We start from the raw sequence: 25,786 nt of genomic DNA, 5'->3' as shown, positions 1-25,786 counted from the left end.
TTTCCTATTGTGTGAATCCTGACAGGAGGCTGTGATTATTGTGATTTATAATAAGATATATAGATTTGGTCTTTGTCTCATTTCCTGGCACAGAGCTCCTAACACCCTTGGAATTTCCTAAGTAATGAGAATATCAAGGTATCTTTTATTATGTTAATGAGCTGATTTTTGGAAAGCCCCTAGGTAACCAAAGGATGGGGGCTGAGTGCCAGGGGACTCAACCCCATGATCAGGGGGTTGGAACTTTCAGTCCCACCCCTGGCCTCCAGGAAAGGGAGAAGGGCTGGAGGTTGAATCAATCACCAATGGCCAATGATTTATCCAGTCATCCCTATGTAATGGAGCCTCCATGAAAACTCAACAAGGATGGGAGCTTCCTGATTGGTGAACAAATAAAGATTTAGGAGAGTTCTGTGTCCTTTCTCCATATTTTGCCCTATATATCTCTTCCATCTGGCTATTTCTGAGTTATGTCCTTTTTATATTAAACCAATAACCTAGTACATAAGATCTTTTTTTGAATTTTGTGAGCCCCTCTCACAAATTAATTGAACCCAAGGAGGCAGTTGTGAGAACTGATTTAGAGCCAGTTGTTGAGAAGTACAGGTAACAACCTGGACTTGCAGTTGGCATCTGAAGTGGAGAGCAATCTTGCGGGATTGAGCCCTTAACCTGTGGAGTCTGTTGCTATCTCCAAATAGATGGTGTCAGCATTGAGTTGAATTGTAGGACACCTAGCTGGTGTCTGAGAACTGCCTGGTAGTGCGTGGGAACTACCACCACATACTAGAATTGCATTCAGGATCATTAGAGGCAAAGCCAACTTCCTTCTGCAGAAGCCAGAAAGTGCAGATGATGTTTCCCAGCCTCTTCTGCAGCTAGACCTCAAGTGTCTGTCTCCCGGGCTGGCCATCAGAAGTACCCGTCCCGGACACTAAATCTGAGACTATGATGCATAGGGGATGGAAACAGTTGAGAATTTTTTGCTGCAGTCACAGTGGCAGCAGTGCCAATGGATGATGGATGTCTTCAGTGCCACACAGGAGACCCATGCATGCCAAGTCAGCTACAGCTTTGGTGTCCAGCTGCTGCACAGTGTCCTCACCAAATCAGCTATATGGGCGTGATTTCAACTGTGACTCTGGCTAGGTAGTACCCTTCAGTTCTGCTCATTTCCTCAGCCTGGTTCTCTAAACTTCCCAGCATTTCTGTGAGCTATCCAATATCCGTTTGAAAAATTCCTTTCATACTTAAGACAGCAAGGATTGGTGTCTGTTCTGAGAAATGTCAGTGATATCTCTATCTATATCTATCCCTGCTCCCAAGCAATCACTCATACCCTGCCGAACTATTACAAAAACTTCACTTTTACCGTATCATTTTTTAATATATGTTTAAAAAGACACAGTGGATTCTACATAAAGTCAAGTTCCTTAACTTGCTTTTCAGCATTCTGAATAATCCAGACTCTCTCAACCTAACTGGCGGTTCTCTTTCCTCTGCTCTCTGGCCAGTAGTTATTCCCCCCCAAATTTTTATGAAACCCATAGAAATAAACCAATTAAAAGCCAACATACACTCAACTAAAGCAAACACTTCATGAAAAAATATTTAAATTATATGTGATCAACTCCGATATTCTCTATTCCATTCTTTTTTTTTTTTCACTTAAAAAAAATGTTGGCACTCATCAAGTTGATTTGTAAAACACAGGTTTAGCTTATACTTGTGGTTTTCAGATCACCCATACTCTGTTACCAGTTTATGACTTGGGCAGGAAATACATAAAGGAATTAACTCAAAACCTTCAGTTTATCTCACTTTTCCTATTAGTGTTTCTTCTATTTACACAAATGTTGCAGAAAAAAATACAAAATCGGCATCATGACAAAAAAGGCCCATGAAAAACATCATTCTCAGGACTACCAAATACCAAATACCTTCTTTTTTTTAATGTGTTGAAAATTTTATTAACATTTAGTTTAAAAAGCTTTACACCCATGCCATGCCAATTCACAGAAGGTCCTCAAAGAAGTTACCCATTAGGGTTTGGTCCTTTGTTTAGAAGTCGTGGGGCCTTGGTATTTTTTTGTTAAGCGGTTTAGGAATTCATTATCTTGGTCCAGGGCTGGTAATATTGCACCACTTTCTTCTCCCTCACAAAAATGGTTCTCAATAATGTTCAAAGCAGTAAGGGCAACCTGAGGATTCTCATGAAGTTGCAAAGCCTCAATTTTATCAATGCCACCAATTTCTTCTATCAGAAGACACAGATTTTCCTTCTCTGAAAGCTTCTCTGCTGCCTGGAGGATAAAAGAGATAACGTCAAGGATGATGATAACAATTGTGAATACATAATACAGTTAATCACAAGAAAAATGCTTTCTAAACTTCTATTTGATTTTTCATATTACTGTGGAAGAACAGTTTGATACTGTTTCCATACTCACAAAGACTTTTTTGGCCCAGTCTCTTGGAGAAAGTCCTGCTTTGGTTCTAGGGTTTGGGCACTGGCTACCCTGATTTGACCCAGAATGTTTCTCTATGGACTCTAACCAAATATGTGTGTAACAATCATTGCTAACATTTTTCAAATGAATGAAGTAAAAATAGATTAATAAAAAGATTTCTTGAAAATAACTAGAAAAAGTGAAGTCTACAAGCTTGGCCATGGATGAGTTTCAATGAGCTATTAAAACTGTCAATATCTCTTTATCAAAATCCAAAGACCGATTTGGGAGATGGAAATGGGAATGGGAATAGGGGGTTGGAGTCCAGAAGAAGAGACAGGTGCAGACTGAAAATGACAACTCAGAGCTGCTAGTAGCACATCTGAGTTCCTGCCCCAGGGACACTCTCCCCAGCTGCTGTCCTTTCATGGCTTACCACTCCCTTCCATGAGGTTTCTGATGTTAGTGTATTTAGGCTTTATGTTTGGTGGCCTGTAACCTTTGTGCTTTGGAGCCCATCGTAACAATCTGTTCACCTTTGTGAATATCTAATAGACAGTAGATGTACTCCCTTGAGATCAGAATACATACTGAAGTAAGAAAGAAAAAAAATCTTTCTGTTAATTCCACAATGGTTTATATTCCAACACATCTTTGTATTCATCCATCTTTGTGGCCTGGAAAGCTAGCCATATGGAAGCAGGATACACAGAGCAGATTCTCCCCCCAAGACTTGGGAGCACATAAATAATGACCCTCTCTGCCTTCCTCCTATTGCCTGAAATCTCTTAGACCCCTGGCTATTTCCAATCACTTTGGAATTTTCTGCAGCTCAGCTTCACATCTTCTTTTCTCTACATTAAAAGAAACACAGAAGTGAAGCCAAAATAAAACCAAACCAGAAATTCCTTGGTAAATAGAAAAATGCATCATGCATCCTGCTTGTCCCATTTCTGCTCCTTATACCCACCCCTCCCAGTTCATCCTCATATTTCTTTTTTTTTTAAGATTTTATTTATTCATAGAGACAAAGGGAGAGAGAGAGAGAGAGAGAGAGAGAGGCAGAGACACAGGCAGAGGGAGAAGCAGGCTCCAGACAGGAAGCCTGATGCGGGACTCCATCCTGGGTCCCCAGGATCACACCCCAGTCTGTAGGCGGTGCTAAACCGCTGCGCCACCAGGGCTGCCCCATCCTCATATTTCTTTTTAGAGCTTTAGGCTTTTGTTGCAGTGAAAAGCTGCTAGTATTAAGGAGACAGGCATTTATTTATTCTTTCTTTGTCTAATCCATGGGGACATTTTTGCCTTTCTCTGCAATACCATTTGAGGGTGGGAGTAAAGTAAGAGAAGGTGACTAATGGAAAAGAACTCTTGAAATTGGAGACAATCAAGAACAAGTATTCCTAATATTCCTCATACTGCCCCCCCTCCCATGCTGTGGGAGGTAATGTAAAACAAGGGTTAAGAACCTATAGTCAGATGACTTGGATTTAAAACCTGTTTTGCCTCTCTTTATCTCCTTATCTGACCTTGACACCTTACTTAACTCCCCAAGGCCTCTATTTCCTTCTTTGCACTCTAGTTATCATTAGCCACTGCAGGGGACAAAGGTGTGCACTCTACCCCCTAGGAGCTAGCACTGAAATGGAAAGAGGACTCAAGCCACATGTTCCTGCATCATTGCCATCCCAGTGTTTTACCAACCCTGGAGCTTGCCATGACCATCAAGTCCCTGGTGAGAATGTGGGAATGTGGGTCAAGTGCCTTTTTTTTCCCCAACCTTTATTTATTTTTTATTTTTTATGCATATTTTTATTGGAGTTTGATTTGCCAACATATAGTATAACACCCAGTGCTCATGCCGTCAAGTGCCCCCCTCAGTGCCCGTCACCCAGTCACCCCATCCCCCCGCCCACCTCCCCTTCCACTACCCCTGTGCCTTTCTTTTTTTTTTTTTTTTTTCTTTTTTTTTAATTTATTTATGATAGTCACACAGAGAGAGAGAGAGAGAGAGGCAGAGACATAGGCAGAGGGAGAAGCAGGCTCCATGCACCGGGAGCCTGACGTGGGACTCGATCCCCGGTCTCCAGGATCGCGCCCTGGGCCAAAGGCAGGCACTAAACCACTGCGCCATCCAGGGATCCCTGCCTGTGCCTTTCTTAACATAATTTAGCGTTGCAAGCTAGGGAGCTCACCTTTCCTTCAGCGGTTCATCAAGTCTGTAAAGACAAATGACACTCTTGGTGTTGCAGGTTGGTTGATTTCCCAGTGAGAAGACACCAACTTGAGGTTTCAAAGCAGAATTTTCCCTTGTCAACAGCATGTATGGCACACAGCTGGCACCCTATTCAGAAGCAGTGACCCGCGTGCTAAAAATTGATGCTTCTAGTGGCAGATGAACAGATTTCATTCTCTAGCAAAATTTCTCTTTCCTAAGTGAGAGAGAGCTCCTTCCCTTCTCCTTTCCTCACTTCCTTCCTTTCCTTTCTTTCTTCCTTCTTTTTCTTTTCTTTGTCTGCTAGTTGCCCAAAATCATTGGATTGTTTGGATTACCTTTATTTTTATTTTTGAATTAAGAGTTGTTGACATCGACTGGATATTACAGCTTCTTGAAAAATATTTAGAGTGTGTCTAATTAGGTCCTGTCGGGATGCCTGGGTGGCTCAGTGGTTGTGCATCTGCCTTCGACTCAGGGTGTGATCCTGGAGTCCCGGGATCGAGTCCCACATAGGCTCCACTTGAGGAACCTGCTTCTCTTCTGCCTATGTCTCTGCCTCTCTCTGTGTGTCTCTCATGAATAAATAAAAAATAATAAAAAATAATAGGTCCTGACATTGTTAACAACTCATAGGTCTCAATTTCTTCTTCTTTTTCTTCTCCTTCCCCACCTCCTCCTTCCTCTTCCTCCTCCTCTCTCCTTCTCCTTCTTCTTCTTCACAAATCTGGAGGACATAAGAGTGGACTAAAATAATTTCCCCATCTGCAAAAGATTTTACAAATAGTACTTAAGCTGAGAAATCCCTTGATAAATTTGCCAGTAGACCAATTCTCTTCACTGGTATGAAGGAGGTTTATAACAGGAATCCTTTGTGCATTGAGGAGACAAATGCACATGTATTTTACATGAGCAAATTCTAAATCAACCAGCCATGATTTTTTAAAATTATGTTTTCCCCAAAATAACCCCCTTTAGAACAAGTTCTCAAAGGCTTTCTCTCCATGATTGTAAGCTGTTCTTGGAGCCCTGGAAAGATGGAAAGAGAAACTGAGAGTCAAAGGTTTCCATATAACCACAGCTATTTCTTGCATTGGAAGCTGCCTATTTTTGCTCTCTCTAGAGAGAGAATTGCAGAAGTTTTTATGTCTGTCTCAAAATTGATTATGGGTTTTTAGTTTAACCAAGTTCAGACTTTAAAAAATACCAACAAAAGAAAAACAAAAATAACACTTATCATTCTCTTCTGCACATGTCAGTGAGTTTGCTTTGCACTTGTGCATGCTTGGAGTAACATTACATGTTGATGTTTACTATGAAACACTACAAACTTAAAAGCAGCAACAGAAGAACACTATAAGGACAGCTTGTGTTCATTGTGTGAATTGATTCAAGGCTCTCATTCATATATTAGCTAGACCTTTTGGTTAGTTGGGGTTTTGTTTTGTTTTGTTTTAGGTGATAAATTAGTAAAATCTGGATCCAATCCACTCCGATTAGAGCTGCCATATAAACAAATTGTTTGAATTCTGGATTTCACTTCAGAGGGTAGGATAAATATTAAAACCTAAATAATACTTAAAGCCAATCTTAATTAATCTTGAATAATTAGTGACCCTTTTACCAACACAGAAACACTTTGCACAAAATAATACTGAAGTCAATAAAGGTAGAAAAGTTGTAAAGAAGTAGAAAATAAGAGGAAGGAAGTAAAGAGGAAATGGAATACAAAGCAAGGACGTGTAAGAAGAGGGAGGTGGGGATAGAGAGGATACACTTGTGTGAGCCTTTATAAAGAGCAAGAAAAAAGGAATTTAATGACTGGACTTAGGTCACCACTGGATCTTACTGGAGAATATAGCATAACGGACACTGAAAGTTTATCCAAAAAAATCCTTCAAGTTCTGATACAATGTTTTCAAATACTTAGACAAACCCAGTGAGCCTGAGTGAAGGCTCTTAATATAACCCACATGGTTGCAGGGATCTCCCTACCTCCTTGACATCTTGACAAGTTTGGCTTGAGCTCTTGTTTTGGGTCTTATAGAGGTCCAATCTCTGGATCCACTCTGTGGTGTATCTATTCATTTTCTTACTATGGTCTTTTGATGAGCAAAAGTTAATTCTGGTGAAGTCAAACCTATCAGCTTTTCTTTTGTGGTTCATATATTTTAAGTCCTAGTTTATGAATCTTTGTTTACTCCAAAGAAGAGGTATTTTTAATATGGGATTTCAAGTGATTTTAAATTTAATCTAGACTGGTGGCCTCCTCTCCACCAAGACTTCACACTAGCCACTCTGGGCAGAGATGCTTCAGGCTAACGCTATCCCCTGGCCTTTCACCTCCATACACTCTAGATGAACCTCAATGCCAAGCCCATACTCCAAATTCTTTTCCCTCTAGTATAGATCCATTTGAACTTCTGAAGCTCTAGGGTTCATGGGGCACCTGGGTGGCTCAGTCAGTTAAGCCTCTGCCTTTGGCTCAGATCATGATCTCAGGGTCTTGGGATTAAGCCGTGCATCAGGCTCCCTGCTCAGTGGAGAGCTTGCTTCTCCCTCTCCTCCTGTCCCTCCCTACTGCTTGTGCTCTCTCTCTCTCAAATAAATAAATAAAATCTTAAAAAAAAATAAATAAAGTTCCACGGTTTGCTTTGTATCAGTAAAACCTAAAAGTTGTCCAGCAAGTCAGGAGAGTTTTCAAGGACACAGTAATTGTAATAGCAATTTTCCTCTTCTTCACATTATTGAATCAATTCAAACTTCTGGCCCTACTTTCCCATAAAAATTTTGGGATTTTAGCTAAATTCTTTTACTGAAATACACTAAAGCCTTCAACATCCAGAGACCTCAGACACTTGTTCACTTTTTATCCATTTTGTCCATACTTCTGAGTATGATGTGATGTAGCCAAATAAGAAATGAATAAGCTACTTTTCTCCTTGGTAACACCTTCATCTTCTGGTCTTCGTGACAGTCAACAGAATCATTCCACAGTCCAGAATGTTATCTTGATGACCTTTCCTCAGACTTCTAATTCCTGAGACTATTTGGCTCACATCTACATGTGGACAATTCCAGGCAATGCAGGGTTACTTTTCGATCTTAAATTGTTCTTCTCAAGAGTCAAATTCCAACTTTGAGAGTTCTTCATTTGGGCTATTGACTCCCCCCAGAAACTTAGAACCTAAGAGGCCACTTTTCACAGTCACTTTCTAAATCCTTCTCTTTCAAAACTTGGTTCCATCTTACCTCCTCCAACTACTTTCTTCCCTAAACTATTGCTTCACTTATAATTCACTGAGCTTGGTTTTAAATATCTGGAAAACATCATCTGGCTCACAGAGTTCATGTGATAATCAAATGGAAATACCTGAAAAAAAAAAAAGTCAATATGCCTACAATACAGAGCCTCCATTAGACAGGAACTGAGCCCCTGGGGCCCCTGGTAAGTAGATTTGGGCTCTACTCTTCCCTCTGACATTTCCTTTTATAGCCACTAATTTACACAGGACTGAAAGCCTCTGGCGGGGGGGGGGGGGGGGGGGGGGGTACAAACGAGTTGAATGCTGCCCACTATTGGGAATCACACACAGCCATGTCTGATGGACTGGGTTGGCCCCAGTGGGAGCCAGAAAGACAAGGGAGTCTTTAGAGAGAAGTTATCACAGAGAAGGGGGAATCTGGACAAGTGAGCCAGAATGGAGAGGTGTTTTTAGGAATGGCCCAATAGGTGATACCAGAAACCTCCTGACCTAGTCCTAGTGCCAGCACTTGTCATTGTAGAAAAAGAACTTAGTTGTATGAAATGGAATGAGCTGTATATTAAGCACCATAGCACTTTGGGGCTCAATAAATCTTACTAACAACCCTTCCTTCTCCTTCCCCACTCCTCTGCCTGGGCTGAATACAGAAGAACATTTTTCTCTCTTTGCCAAGATAGAGACAAACATCTCTGGCCTCAAGGTACAGTGGCATTATTCCAATTTTCCAAACAATGAGTGTAGTGGATTCCCATCTCCACAGGTGGCTAGAGGAACAAGAGCCAAGTTCCACCCCTAGAGGGGCACCTCTGTGGACCTGCCAGGGCCCCAGGCTTCAGATTCCTGGCTTGGCTTCACGTTGATCACAGTGGCCATGTGTGTGAATGAAAAGCTGCATCAATTTCAGACTCACTGGTTACTGTGGTGGGGGCTCCTGCACCCAATTCAATCTATCAGGATGGTTGAGGTCCATTTTCTAGCCTGGAAATGAAGTGTGATCTTTTTTCCACTACACAAAACCAGAAACTCAGAGTATACACCCAAAACAAGCACACTTTAATGCTACCTGCAGTCCGCCCATAAGTGAGTTGGGGGAAAAGGGGGAGGATTAATGTAAAATAAAAGGGCTAAAGTTTCTCATCAATTCAGATGGGCTTAGTGTGATCTGGTGGTGAAGAGGGAGTTGTTCTGTTGGCCTATGAATTTCTGGGAAATTGGGTCCTTCTTCATTCACTTAAGGAAAAAAAAAGCCTGAGTGTTCGGTCTCAGAATCTGCAATGGCAGTAGCACAGACAAGGTGACTGTCCTAATTACTCAGACTGACTGCTCTGGGGACCTTATTATTGGGGGCTAGCTAATGTGGACCTGTTTCTGAAGGAGAGTAGCCAGATGTGAAGGCTGAGCTGTCTTGTCACATCATAGGAAATCAGAGGAAAATAATTCACCCTTTAAAATCATAGCTACATCCATTCCTACACTTACATTTCTAATGTAGTGTTATCACCATATTCAATATATAGTATTATAATCAAGTTGCATCAGCCATATACACATCTGTCCCATAAACTTCAACCACACTAGGATACAACCTGATGTCCAAAGAAAGAAAATCTCATTACAAGGTGGCCTCTGCTTAGGGAGACTAAGGGCACATGAACAGCAGGGCATTAGGGTCTCTATCTACCAAAATATTGCACACAACCAAAAGGAGATGCTGCTTCATTTAATGAAGCATTAGTGAGGCTCTCTGGCTTCAAGATCCAGTGGCAATATGGCCATTTTGGCATCGAGTGTAGATTCCTAGCACTGTTTTTTTTTTTTAATTTATTTTTTATTGGTGTTCAATTTACTAACATACAGAATAACCCCCAGTGCCCATCACCCATTCACTCCCACCCCCCGCCCTCCTCCCCTTCTACCACCCCTAGTTCGTTTCCCAGAGTTAGCAGTCTTTACGTTCTGTCTCCCTTTCTGATACTTCCCACACATTTCTTCTCCCTTCCCTTATATTCCCTTTCACTATTATTTATATTCCCCAAATGAATGAGACCATATAATGTTTGTCCTTCTCCGACTGACTTACTTCACTCAGCATAATACTCTCCAGTTCCATCCACGTTGAAGCCAATGGTGGGTATTTGTCATTTCTAATAGCTGAGTAATATTCCATTGTATACATAAACCACATCTTCTTTATCCATTCATCTTTCGTTGGACACCGAGGCTCCTTCCACAGTTTGGCTATCGTGGCCATCGCTGCTATAAACATCGGGGTGCAGGTGTCCCAGTGTTTCACTGCATCTGTATCTTTGGGGTAAATCCCCAACAGCCTAGCACTGTTATTATTATTATGGAAGTTGAACTGTGTAATAGGTTGTATTTAAGTATTAATTTCCTTTTTTGTTTTTTTATAAGCTTACAACATGTCATAGTTCTCAAAATCTATAAAACATCAGGTACACATCCAACAAGGAACAAATGGTTCTGTTTTAGGTTTACCTCTAGGGCTTTTTAAAAATATAAACACAATAGGATATCATAATTAAAGTGGACATCCATGTTTCCCTCTTCAGCACTATGTATTCCCTTTTCTCTCTTCCTACAATCAACTTCTCCTGTTTCTTATCCTCTATGTCTGTGTTTTTAATCTTTAAAAAAAAATCTTGTATCTATTCATATTCATGGAGAACGTATAGTACTCTTTTGCATTTTTAAACGTTTACATCAAAGCAATCATACTGTACAAATCTTTTGGTAACTTGCTATATTTTTCTTCCTTCCTTTTTTTTTTGACTGATCCATATCGATACAAATATGTCTAGTTCATGCATGCAATATTGTCTTACTACACAAAATACCACAGACCAGAAGCAGCAGCATCACCGAGAGGCTTCTTAAAAGAGGCATAACCTCAAGCCCCACCCCAGACCTAAAGATCCCCAGGTGGTGGTTCCTCTACACACAAAAATCAGAAAAAAATTTCTGTATCCAATTCATCATATGACAACACCACCGTTTACTTATGCTTTATGATATACAAATATGTTATAATATTCATATAAATATGCTTATATTTACTGTTTCCCTACTGAAGGACCTTTAAGTTGTTTCCAATGTTTTGCTATTAGAAATAATGCTTCATTGAATACACTTATATATGTCTTAAGGTGCATGTATCTAATTTTTCTGTCATTACCTGGAAATAGAAATGCAAAGTGGAATGTATATTCATTTGCCCATCTTCAGCTTGGGATTACCAAAGTGCTTTCCAAAGAGGTTGAGCAAAATATACTTCCTTTTGCAGTGTACAATCATATCCTTGACAATACCTGACATTGTTAAGACCTCTTTGAATTCTGCAAGTCTAATGATTGTGAAATTGTATCTCAGGTGTTTCTTTTTCTTCTCTTTACAGCTTTGTTGAAATATAGTTGATATACATTGAGCTGCACAAAAAGTATAAAGTTTGATGTTTTGACATATTTATATACTTGTATGAAACTATCACTAAAGTCAAGATAATGAACATCAATGTCCTCTCCCCTCAAATTTTCTCATGTTTTTCCATAATCGTTCCCTCCTGCTCCTCTCCCTGCCCAGTCTAACTTCAGCTGACATTAGATACACACATCACATATAGCCTAGGAACCCGATACCAATATTCCTCCATTTTCCTTTTTCCAGGCCTTTTTAGTGTATTGTCTGTTCTCATGGTTTGACTTCTACATATGTTCTAAACTTCACAACACATTGTTATGATTTTGGTTTTAGATTACCAGTTATCTTTTAAAATAATTAGAAATAAGAAAAAAATGGTTGTATTTACAGGTGTGCCTCATACCTGTGTGTAGAATCAGGTTTCCATCTGGTTTTAGTTTCCTTCTGCCTAAAAGACTTGCTTTAACATCTCCAGAAATGCTGGCTTGCTGGTGAAGAATGCTCAGTTTTGAAGGTTTGAAAGTCTCTCTTTTATCTTTGTTTTTGATACATTTTTGCTGACCATAGAATTCTAGATTCTGTTTTTTTACATTAGTACATCAGTGATGTTTCTCTGGCTTGCGCTGCTTCTGGTGATTAAATCTGCCGTAATTTTTAGTGTTTGCTTTTCTGAAAATAATGTATCTTTTTTGTCCTTATTGCTTTTATTAAAAGATTTTATTTATCTATTTGAGAGAGAGAGCACATGTGTGCAAGCAGGGGGAGAGGGCTAGAAGCAGAGGGAGAGGGAGAAACTTAAGCAGGCTCTGCACTCCATATGGGGCTCTACTCACCACCCTGAGCTCACAACCAGAGCCAAAATCAAGAGTTGTAACTTAACTGACTTTGCCATCCATGTGCCCCTGCAGATTTTTGCATTATCACTGATTTTAAGTAATTTGATTCTGATGTCCTCAGTGTAGTTTTCTTTTCTTTTCTTTTTTTTTATATTTGTTTTTGGGCTTATTGAGCTTCTTGAAACTATAGGATTCTAATTTCACCAAATTTGGAAAAATTTTGGTCACTTTCTTGAAATGTATACATATTTTTTATTCATTCCTCCTCCTTGCACTCAACATGTATTATGAGGCCATCTCAGTTAGTCCCACAGCTCATGAATTCTCTGGGGGTTTTTTTCAGTCTTTTTTCTCTCGATGCTTCATTTTAGTTTCAACTGCTATATTTCTAAAGGCACTAATTTTTCCTTTCTCAGTGTCTAATCTGTAGTTAATCTCACTCTGTGTAGCTTTCATCCCAGATACAACATTTCCATCTCTGGAAGTTTTATTTGGTTGTTTTGCTTCTCTCTCCCCCCCTTTTTTATTTAAAATATATGCCATGTCTCTACTTAACATGCTCAATATTTCCTCTACATTCTTGATCATATATATGTAGTTAAAATAACTATTTTAATGTCCTTACCTACTGCTTCTATTACCTGTGTCATTTCTGGGTTGGTTTTGGTTGGCTGACTTTCTTCTCATTATGGGTCAAATTTTTGTGTTCCTTTGTATGCCTGGTTATTTTTTATTGGGTCCTAAAACATTGTGAATTTTACTTTATTGAGTGTCAATATTTTTGTATTCCTGTAACTATTTTTGAGCTTGTTCTGGGACACAGTTAATTAGAAACAGTTTGATCCTTGCAAGACTTTGATTTTAAGCTTTGTTAGGCAGGCTCAGAGCAGTCTTTTGTCTAGGGATAATTTTCCTCACTACTGAGACAATACTCTTCTGAGGGCTCTACCTAATGTTTGATGAGTTATGTAAATGATGAAGTTTTTCCACTTTGACTGGCAAAACCCCAAACTATTTCCAGCACCACACGAGCCCTGAAAATTGTTTTCTCTAATGCTTCCTGGGGGTTCTTTCTCCAGCCTTGGGTACTTTCCTCACATGCTAATAAGCAATCAGGTGAAAGCTTGAGAGGTCCCTCTTCAAATCTTCAGAGCTCTCTCTCTCTCAGCAACTCTCGCCTCCCTGGGGTTCTCCCTCCAGACATTAGTTGCCTTGGCCACTTCCAGACTCTTGAGTTCTATCTCCTCAACTCAGGGAGGCCTGGGCTCTCCCTCCAGAACTATAGTAACTCAAGAAAGGAATAGGTGGATCACAGGGTTCACTCCCTTGTCTCAGGGATTCCTCTGCCTTATATCCAATGTCTAGTATAAATATTAGGTGTCTATTAACAAGATTACACCTATACTGATTGACTTGTAACCTAGAGCTACTTGAATTACAAATGTATTAATAGTATTATCAAAGTCTGCCACAATTTGGCACTGTAAGTATCTTAACATTTTTCTGCTTGCTCATTTGGACAAAACTACTAGTTACTAAGATTACTGCAAAATAGGAAAAACATAAATTAGTGCAAAATAGGAAAACATAAATTCTTCATAATATCCAGAACCACAGTTCTCATATCCTGATTGTGGCTCAGAATTACCTGTGACATTTCTTCAGCATACTGATGTCTGGCCTCCACTCAAGTCCTTCAGTCAGAATCTCTAGCAATGATGCACACTCAGGAAGATAGGTTTAAAGAGCTGCATGGATGCTTCTGATAAACAACTTGCTGAGAACAATTTCAATCATAACTATATACTCATAAATATTACTTTTCACTTAGTCACCATTAATTGAGCAACTATTATTTATTAAGTGGTGGGAAATAGATGTAGTTAAGGCACAAATCTTGTCCATTAGGAGTTCACAGTTTAATAGAGGATGCTGACCCAGAAACAGAAAACTTGGTAAAAATATCAATACAATGTCACAAGTGCAGTGATAGAGGGCTGCATAAGGGCTATGCTAGCACAGAGGAGAGGCACCACACCCTAAGTCACATGTGGGGAAGGGCAGACAAGACATCCTGCTAGAAGCAATACTCGGACTTAGCAGGAAAAATGTCTAGTGGAAGGAGGAAGGAGGAAAGATACTACAGGCAGGGACAGCAATGAGCAGAAACATGGAAAATAAAGTCCAGGGAGATAAGAGTTGCTTAGTGATCTTGCATCCTAAAGTCTGGAAAAGAGTAGAGTTTTAACCCTGGAGGAGCATGGCAAGTGTCAGATAAAAGAAGACCTCAAATATTTTGGTAGCACTGTTTCTCAAACATTAGTGCATACAAACCGCAGTGACTATTGTTAAGAAGTTGATTCTGATTCAGAAGGACTGGGGTGGAGCCAGAGATTCTTTATTCTCTAGCAAGCTTCCAGGTGATGATGCCTGTACTGCTGTTCCGTGGACCATATTTTGGGCAGCAAAGCCATGTAAGTGGTCCACCATGTAATAAGACCAACTAATCTGAGATTGTTATACTGAAAAAGTCATGTGTAGGCTCTCTAGTTGATGGTGCCAGGGGAGCCCAGCCTTTCCGACTTCAGTGACACCATCTTCGGTCCTCAAGACCAGCCCATCTGTCTTTTAAATACAAGTGATCCCACTTGATATAGAGCAGATTGCCCAGGTAAGCCCTCTCCTAATTTGTGATCCATGAAATTGTGGGATATGATGAAATGATGGTTGTTTAAATCACTAAGTTGTTGGGCATATAAATTTTGTTGGGTAGCAATAAAATTGCTGGATAGCCAGAACAGAATTTGATCTAACATGTTCTAGGTGCATATTAGAACCAATTAAGGGGCTTTTAAGAAATATTGATTCCTGAACCCTAGCTCCAGAGATTATGATCCAGCTGGTCTTAAGTGGAGCTCAGGCATTAATAGTTTTAAAAGCCCCCAAGATGTGTCTTATAATATTTTCTAAATAAATTTTAATCTGCAGGCAGATGTTAAGGCCATTTTATTAGGTTATAAAGAACCATCAAGAAGGGAGCTGATGTGATCCTGTCTGTCTTTAAAGCAATCATAGTCAACTTTATGGAGGATATAGATTTGAGGAGTTGAAGACTGGTACTAGGGAAACCAATTAGAAAGTTGTTGCAGAAATCCAGGTAAGAAATGATGGGGGGTTAAGCTAGAACAGTGGTAGCAGGCCTGGGGAGGACAGAATGAATGAGAAAGACTCATATGGGAGATGTATATGGGAGATGAGGCAAAGAAAGGATCTCAGCATATAGTTTAAGAACACAGCCAGGGTGCCTGGGTGGATGATGGTGACATGTCCAGCAATTGGGAATTGGTACATGAGAAGAGACGCAAGTGTAGCAAGCAAGATGAACTCATTTGGGAATATGTTAACTCTAGAATTCTTAGGTGGAGCTGTCTGGGAGGCATCTGGGTATATAAATTTGAATTGCAGAGGAGAGGTATTAGTTGCAGGTATTGATTTGAGTGGCATCATCATTTAGATAGCTGTTGAAACCAAGAAAATGGATGTGTTCCACCTCTGAGGGATGCTTGTAAGGGATACTTAGATTGTGTAGCTCAACCCATTCCACCCTCCTTTTATGGTATCTTCCTATTCTGCAAAGGTGAAGAGGCCTCAAGTCATACTTGTCTGAGCTTTGGAAGGCAGATGTAAAGCAGAGGCCATCTTCTTGCAGCTTTCTGCTGGTAAGTAAGGTCACACATTTGTGAGTGGAGAGACAATTGCAAGGCTAGACTCAGATGGCCAGAGGATGGCTCCCTGGCCCCTGTACCTCCAACTCCATTCTACCCCTTTATACCCACACCTGGCACCTGGTTTTCCTATGGCCCCACAGACTGTTAGGATCTTCTATCTTCTTGCTATAACTCTGTATCCATAATCTTAAATTAAAAACTTTTTACTTAAATTAAAATTTTACAGTTATTAATTCACACATTAAAAATCACCTAAGCTATTTGAGAAATGCATACAAAGGTCCCTAGACCAGATATTCTAATTTAATAGATCCAGAGTCTGGTCAAGGAAACTTTGAGAAAACATCCCAGGTGACTAATTTTTTGCATTTAAAAATATATATATTATTTTAAAGCAGGGGAAAGGGCAGAGGGAGAGGAGGAGAGAGAATCCCAAGCGTACTTCCCACTGAGTACAGAGCCTGATTCAGGGCTTGATCTCAGGTCCCTGAAATCATGACTTGAGCTGAAACCAAGAGTCACACTTTTAACTGAGCCACCCAGGCACCCCAACATTCCAGATGATTCTAACACACAGTGAGATTTGAACTCCTGACTTTAACTAATTATGTATGTTAACCTTGATAATTTTGGTGCAAACCACAAAAACTTACTCCTCTGTTGCATCTTCACTGTGTGGATCATGAAGTACAGTGGTCACCTGGTTTTCATAGATGACACTGAGGAACAGTTGTTTATCTTGACTTATACAAGTGAAATTTAGGAAGGCTTCTTGAATTCAACAGCCATATTATTTTTGTTTGTATACCTATAAGGAACTTTCTTGCACCAAGTAGATGAGTAACAAATAATTATAGAAAGAATATTATTACCCTAAGTATTTTGGAGAATTTTGGCTTCTAAATCTATTTAATCTTCATAAAGCAGTTTCATCAGTATTCATTTATATGGATTTGGGTTTGATCTGGGCTTAAGGTGCGAATACAGCACATGAATGAGATGAACTAGGACTTGAATTTTTTTTCATACCAACAGCATCTAATCAGGCTAAAGTCCTTCAAGTCAGTATTCTGATTAAATGCCCCAATTACCAGTTAATTGCTAGAGAATAGATGCAACTGACTCATTTATCTTACAAGTTCCAAGTTGGAAACTCAGATGAACAAGAATAATTCTAGCGCCACACTTAGTTAAATGCCAGGTTACACCTGGCCACTGTCACTGTAAAATATGCCCTCCGCACCACATCCTAAGCATATAGCACCAAAGAGATTTCACATTAATAGGGTGTTTTGAAAGGGCACCATCACAGCAGAGAGCTAAAATCCAATAGTGTGAACCATATGGATACACATTTTCCAAGATAAATACTTCACACGATTCCTTAATTAAAGTCATTAATGATAATTAACCTCATGGGAAAATGACTCATCTGATAGGCAAAAATATACTTGGTTTCATTTTGGTCTATTAACTTCTTTCTAAGGTTACAGATGAACTGTCTTTCCTTATACACATGTGTACTCAGAAAACAGAAAGCTCTGGATGGATTGGGTTTGGAAAGACTGAAAGTAAAGATCTGATGCTATACCCTAATATCCCCTAAATAAGCCTGCTCCTCTCCCTGAGGAGACACAGGAAGCATGCAGTGCTGTCGACTTAAACACTACATTGGATGACCAGTGATAAATAATGCAAGGTCTACTTACTTTATTGGCGTGCTTGGAGAAATCAATCCAGGGACTCAAATTTATTGTCCGCTGCAATGCATGGATCAATTAATATGCATTGTTTACTCCTGGGTTTTAATCAAATTTAAAATAAATGCATAGTATTATGACACCTTGAGGGAATTAAGATGTGCACAAGTTCCCAGCACAGAAACAGAATCTTTCCATTTTTTTCATTTTCAGTATAGATCTGATGGCGAGGAAGAATATTCTATGAATTTAATTGTCCACATAACTGCCAGACCGACCCCCCTCCTTATTTTTGGACCATGGAGAGTCAAAGTAAATTTGATAGGCAAGGGATGGATGAGCTGTTCTTTTGGCCTGAGGGCAAAAATCACAAGGGTTTGGAGCAGGTTTAATTAAAGTAGTATAAGCCTTGGTAAGAGGCTGTCTATGAATGTTCTATCAAAGTAGATTTGGGTGACTTTTCTTCTAACATCCATCTTAGCCACTCTTCATATAGTATCTCTAATTTCCATGTAAGAACCCTGAGTGAGGAAAAGATGGATAACTTGTTCAGCACTGAAACTAGAGTCTGCTAGTAGGGTTTATGTCACCTCCTTCATAAACTTTAAAATCAAATCATATGAACTGTTGTCTGTCTGGTGTGGTGTATTAGATGCTGTGCTGTTACACTCAGATCCTGCTTTCAGAATCTGGACATTCATTCCCTCAGTTCTCTGGAGTGTTGGCTGATGAATTGCCAACAGCTGACAGGAGCTACACTGCACAGTGTTATGCCCCTTTCCTTTCCCGGGTTGGTCGGGGTGTGTGTGTGCATGTGTGTGATGGTTATACAGAAGCTTAGACCCTTGACTCAATTTTGGGTAATTATGAAGGGCCACCCTAGTTCCAAAGCTCCTGTGGGATCAAAACAGATCTCTGTGGCAGCATCATCAAAATTCATCTTCCACTTCTGCCCAATTCAGCTCCCTCACTTCCTTCCAGGTTTTGTTCCTCAGAGGACTCCCCAATAAACCTCCTGCAAACAAATCTCCATCTCAAAGTCTTTTTTTTTCAAGGAGTCTCAACCTAAACTACATCTCTACCATCCTTTGAAAACTAGGTCTAATTCCATTCCTAGAAGCATTCCAGGTCATTTGTATCTGGTATACTTGGATAAAAGATCACAAAACTGGAAAACCTCATTGATTGGGGACAAATTAGTATCTGTCGTCCATCATATATTACTTAACTTGGCTCATTTAAAATAATATGGTAATTTCTCTTTTTTTAGATGTAGAACCACACCTCTATTTGGCCTGTAAAATGTACATATATCTAGCATACATTACATAAAACTGTTAAGTCTTTCAAGGGCTAGATAGAGCAAATTACTTTTAGACATTTAGACTCTTTAGAAGCACTCTTTGCAAAAACCGATATGTTAACTCCAAATAATTTCCTTCTTTAAAGCAGATCATCAGAGGTCCTCGTTTAGGAAACATCTTTATCAGTTTAGTTCTGATTACTGTGTATGTTCAATCAGTGATTTACTTTAAAAATCCATTTCTATTAGTATATATCTCTTTTTCTTCCATTCACTCCAAGTTATTATCACATTACTATTGTTATTAGGGATTTTTAAATTAATGCTGCAACACTATGAGCCAAATCAGCATATATTAATGGCTAAGGCATATTGAATACCCACTCTGTCCCGAGTGCTTTCTGTATATAAACTCACATAATACTTAACAGGAGATAGTTACTATTATTATCATTATTTTCCAAATGATAAAACTACCTAAAGTCACAAACCTAGGAAACAACATACCTACATTTTGAACCCAAGTGATTTGGCTCTAGAATCTTTGTCCTTAGCCACCCCACACACTACTTTCTCAATATCCAGAAATCTAGACCAAGAAAAGGAGAGAAAGGGTTAAAGTATTTTATAAGTTTATAGGAAAAAAAGAATTACTCTTATTTAGAGAACTCAGGAAAGCCTTCATTGAAGGGATGATGTTTGAACAAGGTCCTAAAATATAAATAGCATTTATATTTTATATAATAGTGGTTATAGTGAATTTCTCTCACCTTTAAAAAAGGCCCTACAAGAAAACTGACTTACTAGCAGTTTCTGCAAAGATAAAATGATTAGAAAAAAACAAAACACCTAGCCAACAGTGTTTCTCCACCTATTAATAAAAATAAATCATTGTATGCCTGGCACTGTAAGGATTATAAAGGCTTTTGATGTATGGGCAATGTCTGCAGAAATTTATAATCTAGTTGCATAGGTGAGACACTGAACTTGAAAAATGTAACAAGTAATAACTATAAAGCTCTATATGGTGAATGCCAAATGACAGTGTAATTGGGTGAGTAGGTAAGAGAGAACTGACTGGTATCAGCAACCCTGCCCCCCCAAACCCCATTCTCAGGATGTATTTCTAAAGGCTCATTGAAAGACATGTACATGGGATTTGCCAGGAGGCAGGGGAGGAGTTTACTAAAAAAATATTTGTAGGGGTAGTGGTAGAAATAAGCCAGGGAACCAGGGTACATGAGATTCCTTGAGAGTAGATTGGGATTGAGTTTTTCAAATCCCAGGGTTAAATTTTCAAGACTTAACCTTTTTAGCATCCTATGAAAGTGGACAAAGCTAAGAGGAAAATGGCAGAGTGCTGTCTTTAAGGGAAGGCTATGCCCTGTACGATAGACCCCCCAGCCTTGTCAGAGGCCTCCATGCCCCATGTGGCATGGAAGGCAGAACTGTGTGGGACAAGGAGCATCATCTCAGTAGTACCAAATAAGGATTAAAGGCAGACTATGTTAGATTCTGTAAGACCCATGGGGCCTTTGAACAATGGGATGGTGTGGCAAATCCCAGTAAGAACTGAGACTGATTTTTTTGTCATCCTGGCCAGTGGAATTCCAAGTCATATAATTTAGTGTTTGGGATGAATTCATCGCTCAGATTTTTTTTGTCAGTCCAGCATGGTAGTGAAGCAAAATTCATACCAGCTATGGGCAATATATACACTAAGTTTTATGGGATTACATTAAAATCATCACTGTCTGGGCATGTCAAGAAATTTCATAGGAAAAGAGATTTAATAGAATCCTTGAAGATTGAATAAAATTGAGAAAACAGAAAGGAGGGAATGGGCAACATTCCAATGGCGTAGACAAAAACATAAAGATGAGACACACTGTTCCTCGGAGATGAGATATATTAGGTACTTCTCAAAAAAGCACTGAAGGCACAACGTTAATGACCGTATCTTTGAGGTGGCATCCAAGCTCTAAGCAAAACTATTCATATCTATTTCTAAAGAGTCTCCAACCCTTCTCAATATGTATTAGAATCATTAAGCTGGAGCTACAGTTTTATCATTATCATTACACATCCACCTCTCATCCCCTTGAGCTGTATTCTGAAGATTGTCAGTGATGGGACACTCCATTTCCACATCTTACTTTGCCATATTCCTTTGGAGTCAGGGTGAACACGGGCTTCTCCAGTATTTCTTTACCCTTATAGCAGTCAAAACCAGAAAATGCATCACATGGATCAGAAATGAGTTGCATCCTTTAATAACAACTGTGGACTGCAGAGTCATTGTGTGTGTATTCTTTTTGCTACTCAGAGTTAAACAACTTTTCCTCCTCACCAGTTGGTGAAAAATGCTGAATCTGCTCTTTTCCAAACCATCCATTGTTTCCATTAAAGACTTGTTAACCTGTATCAGCTGGGTGCATAACCTGCAAAACCCAAATTCTCCTAAGTAAAGTGTTTTTTATTTAATGAAGGATAAAGAACTATATTCTACATAAATGCTATTTTTAAATACCACTGTCTAGTATATAGCTATAGGAATCGGTGACTATTCAGAAAAGACCTAGTATTTAATTTTATCTGTGTATGTTCAATCAGGAGAAAATACATGCAGACACATAATTTCTTCTACTTCTTTTTTTCTGTGTCTCCACATTTTGCTAGCATTCATTCTTTATCTCCTTTCTCTCCCTACTTCCCCTCTCTCCACCCCCCCCCCCCCCCCATCTGACTGCATGGCTGGGCTCTGGTCCATCTAGTCCAGGACAAGGAAAGGAGGCTCTCTAACTCTTAACAGCATCTTTTCTGGGCACTTTAACAACAATGAATTTGCTCCCTTGCCCTACATTTTTCTTCTATTTCTTCCTTTTACTCTTTGTTTCTAATGACAATTGACATTATTTTCTGCACAATTCATTTTCTGTATCACAGAGCTACCAGACCCTAACTTTGCTGAGTAGAAAACCCCCTTTCACCCTGATAAATTACACATGGTAAATACTTTGGAAGATGTATTCAAGATGGATAAATGATTTTTAACAATGAACAGGTAAGACATATGTCCTAAGATATTCATCCTTGCTCCTGATGGATGCTAAATTTAAAGCTACAGGCTTCAGAATGAGGGCAGGATGGGGCAGATGAGATGTTCCTTTTTTTAAAAAAGTTCATTGGAAATTATCTAGACATAGAGAATGATTTTCTATAGGCTTATTGAAACATCAAAATTACAGAGGAATGCTGATCTGGCAAGTTTCCTTATTGGAGGGGATATGTCAGATATCCATAAAAGGCATGCACAGAAAATTCCAACTTGAGTCCAAAGGTAACTGAATGTTGAAATTCCTACTCTTTATGTTTTTCTAACAGTTCCGATTTTGGGGGGGGAGGCACACCCACACATAAACAAGAAGGATGTATATCATGGTCCAATTCTACTCCTTAGAAGAGCCAAAGACCCCCTCAAACTAATATTTTGCAGGAGTTTATTCAAGGTGCTATAGTCCTAGACAATAGAGTATCCTTGTAACGGACTAAGACAACAGAATATCAAATTAGTAGTTTTGTCACTGCAGATGCTAGAGAGCCAGCTTGAGCATGAGACTGACTTGGAGCTTCTTATGCTTCCCATTCAAATGAAGCCCAAGGAAAGCCCTGGAGGAAGGTGGTCACCCCAGCACAGGGAGTGTGCACCTTAGTTTGGACAGTTTGCTGCAAGGCAGCAGAGTGGATGAAAGAGGAGGCTGAGTTTGAGGGCTTGACAGTCCCAGAGAGAGCAAGGCACAATAAGCTGGGCCATGCAATTAGTGACCTGTGTCCCAGTGTTAGTGATCTGATGAATTACTCCTCTCAGGAGGGGAGAGAGGAACAGGGATTCCTCCAAACAGCTCCTACCTGGAGAGTAAAGTAGAAATCCTTCTCCTCTGGGGGGACTCAAATTCCCCAAACAGAAGCCCCCCAAAAGCAGTGGGCATAGTTTCTTTCTGTATGAGTTTGCTAAGGCTGCCGTAACAGAGCAGACCGGCTTAAATAACAGAAATTGATTATCTCAGTTTTGGAGACCAGAAGTTCCAAATCAAGACACTGGCTGGGTTGGTTCCTTCTAAGGGCCTTGAGGAGAAAAGCTGTTCTACGCTTTTCTTCTTGGCTTGTAGGTGACAGTTTTCTATTCACATTGTCTTCCCTCTATGTTTGTCTCTGTGTCCAAATTTCCCCTTTTTATAAGGACACCAGTCATACTGGATTAGGGTCCACCCTAATGACCTCATTTTAATTTGATTACCTCTGTAAAGACCCTTTCTCCAAATAAGGTCACATTAAGTATGATTTCTTTCTTGAATCAAGTGTTCTGGAAACAGCCAGTTTAATAAATATGGCAGTTTATCATCGTATACAGCGTTAGCCAGACAGCAGAACGTCTTATTCCCAAGTATGTATGTATGTATGCACTTTTGAAAAGCACAGCTCATGCTGAAGAGCCCAGCCACGCTGCTCCAAATGCTGTCAATTCTGAACAAGACTTTTGGGAAAGGCATACCTGGCTTCATGAATGCTTTTGGGCCCTACACCTCAAACAGAGTCTCTGTCAGGAACATGAATAACCAGCTCGTTTGCACATGTTCCCTGTCAGAACTGTTCAGTGATCCAGAGCTTCCGTCTCTAAATATTTACAAAGTACTATTTATCAGAATGAAAGAGAATGTTTCTGTTCCACAATGTCGGGCATATGGTAGCAGCATGACATAGAAGATAAATCGTGCTGGGTGATTCCAACTGGATTTAATGCCAGCAATAATTATTTTTAATCAGATGGAAAGTTCCCTCGGTGATACCAGACCATCTAACATTGGAAAATAATTTTGTCAGTTCTCATTGTCTGCTGTTTCTATAAATAATCTCCAAAGGTCTTTTGAAGCCTAACTTTTTTTTTTCTTTTACCTCTTCTCATTCTTTCTTTCTATGGGAGTGTTCTACTAGTTGTCTACATCTTGGCTGTTGTTTACAGAATGCCTTTATTAGATTGTATACAGCATCTGGGGTTTAGCAAAGCCTCTCACAATCACATGGAATTTCAACAAATGTCTTGATTCTCCGTATACTTCTTCTCTCTTAGACCCTTTCCCCCCACCGAAAAAGAGAGAAGCAAAATATAATAACCCAAGAGCAGCCCAAATCAGGAGATATAGAACAAGTGTTTGGTCTTTGCTGGTGGTGTGCTGCTGGGCCCCTCACTGCATGGGCTATGTATGCATGCATACCACCACACCCACTTACACCTCAGGAAAGCACAGAAGCATTTCTTAGCCAGCTATGATCTGGAATTTTTTAAATTACCAGTTATTAAAAAATAACTGGCTCTTTCACTGCATCCACTTGTAGGTGTAAGAATTAAGTGTAGGAAAATAGTTACAAATCCTATTTCCAGGCAATACAAAGAGGAGGTTCATAATTTATATCAATAGGTGAATGAGGGAAAGTCATGTCTCTGGTGCAAACCCACCACTCAGTTCAGGCTAAAGAATCCTCTGCCACAGCGGGGATTTTTCTTCTGAGCTTTCTGCCATCCTAGGAGATGACCCTGGAAATGCATGTGCCTCACCAAGAGAGCACAGTCCAATGTCAGGCCCACCTGTTTGTCCTCCCCAAGTTCCCACGTTTCTTGAATACCAGTGTGCTCTACCTTGTGAGCCGAGGACCTTGCCAAGCCCCCAGTCCTAAAGCAGGCAGCATTTCTGCTAACAAACAAAAGCAATTTCCTACAGGTAAGAGGAAGAACGTGAGAAAAAAATCCCCTTACAGGAAAGCATTGAGGGCCACTGACTACATCTGGCTTAGGAGGTAAGTCTCAGCAATTCCTGCTTCTGGATCCTTTTGTACACTTATTTTCCTGGTTCTGGAAAAAATTGGCTTCTTGTTGTGGCTCCTCCTCCAAACTGTAGGCCAACCATTGGCATCTTAACTCTCCAGGCCACTGAGAAACTAGGTTATTTCTACTGCTTCCCTTCGGGTAGAAGGAACTGAATCCCAGGCTGCCCCAACCACCCCCAGGTCTGCTACTCATCAGAGACGTCCAACAGGGCAGTTTCTGCTGGGAGTCACAAGACATCCACAGCACACTCCCAACAAGAAGACCTTTGAGTTTCAGGCGGGCTCCTAACTATGACTGATCCTGGGATCTTACCTTTAGACAAACAATCTATTTTACAGTCTGCCTTTGCCTCTGGAAGAAAGAGGCCTTCTGATTTTCTTTTCTTTTCTTTTTTCTTTTTTCTTTTTTTTTGCCTTCTGATTTTCCATTTAGAATTCTACTGCAATGCCCAGGGGTATAAAAACCTTGGGGTCATCAAGCAAAGGAAAGTTAGAGACGTTAGTGCAGACACTGAAAAAGTAAACGATTCAGATGACTAACAATTCCTCCCTCAAGTCAGATAATTTCCAATTCACTTCTTTTACAGACATGAAGGAGGAATTGTCACCTGATATATTACTAGAAATAATTTTGGAAAATAGATCATGATGTGATTTTTTTTGGCAAATAGCTCAGAGGAATGAACACAACTGGATGCTATGCTATAGCAAAAACTCTATTTTGTCTGCTTATTTAGCATTTTGCTTAAATATTTAAAGATATTTATTATATGCCACCAGTGAGTATTTGCACTTTCCACACACTCATTCAATACTCACAACAACCCTATAAGGTAAGTTTTATTATTACAGCTAATTTATAGATGAAAAAGGAAGCTCGGAGAAGTTGACTATGCATCCAAGTTCACAGAGCAGCAAGTCACAGAATTAGGATTTAAACTCTGACCCACTCCAGAGTCTGTGTGGATCA

At 39.7% G+C, this 25,786-nt stretch overlaps 1 protein-coding gene across 4 annotated transcripts; it reads right to left on the bottom strand.

Annotated features, from left to right (window-relative positions):
* Positions 1–1,756: 1,756 nt before the first annotated feature.
* Positions 1,757–11,895, bottom strand: LOC112657796 (importin subunit alpha-8-like). 4 transcript variants are annotated; one of them, XM_049113212.1, is made up of 3 exons: positions 11,770–11,863; positions 10,012–11,374; positions 1,759–2,303 (listed from the first exon to the last, which is right to left on the bottom strand). In XM_049113212.1, exons 2-3 carry the CDS (start codon positions 10,195–10,197, stop codon positions 2,043–2,045), a joined length of 447 nt encoding a protein of 148 aa, XP_048969169.1. In that variant the 5' UTR covers positions 10,198–11,374; positions 11,770–11,863; the 3' UTR covers positions 1,759–2,042. The 4 variants fall into 4 exon arrangements, 1 of the variants encoding a protein (XP_048969169.1); XR_003135298.3 differs by lacking the exon at positions 10,012–11,374 and adding an exon at positions 4,646–5,430 and having other exon boundaries at positions 1,771–2,303; positions 11,770–11,865; XR_007412356.1 differs by lacking the exon at positions 10,012–11,374 and adding an exon at positions 4,646–5,392 and having other exon boundaries at positions 1,772–2,303; positions 11,770–11,858.
* Between the last annotated feature and the right edge of the window lie 13,891 nt (positions 11,896–25,786).

This window comes from Canis lupus, chromosome 8 (assembly GCF_003254725.2).
Source record: "Canis lupus dingo isolate Sandy chromosome 8, ASM325472v2, whole genome shotgun sequence".
In the NCBI taxonomy this organism is placed as follows: domain Eukaryota; kingdom Metazoa; phylum Chordata; class Mammalia; order Carnivora; family Canidae; genus Canis; species Canis lupus.
This window is presented reverse-complemented; position numbering and strand designations above follow the sequence as displayed.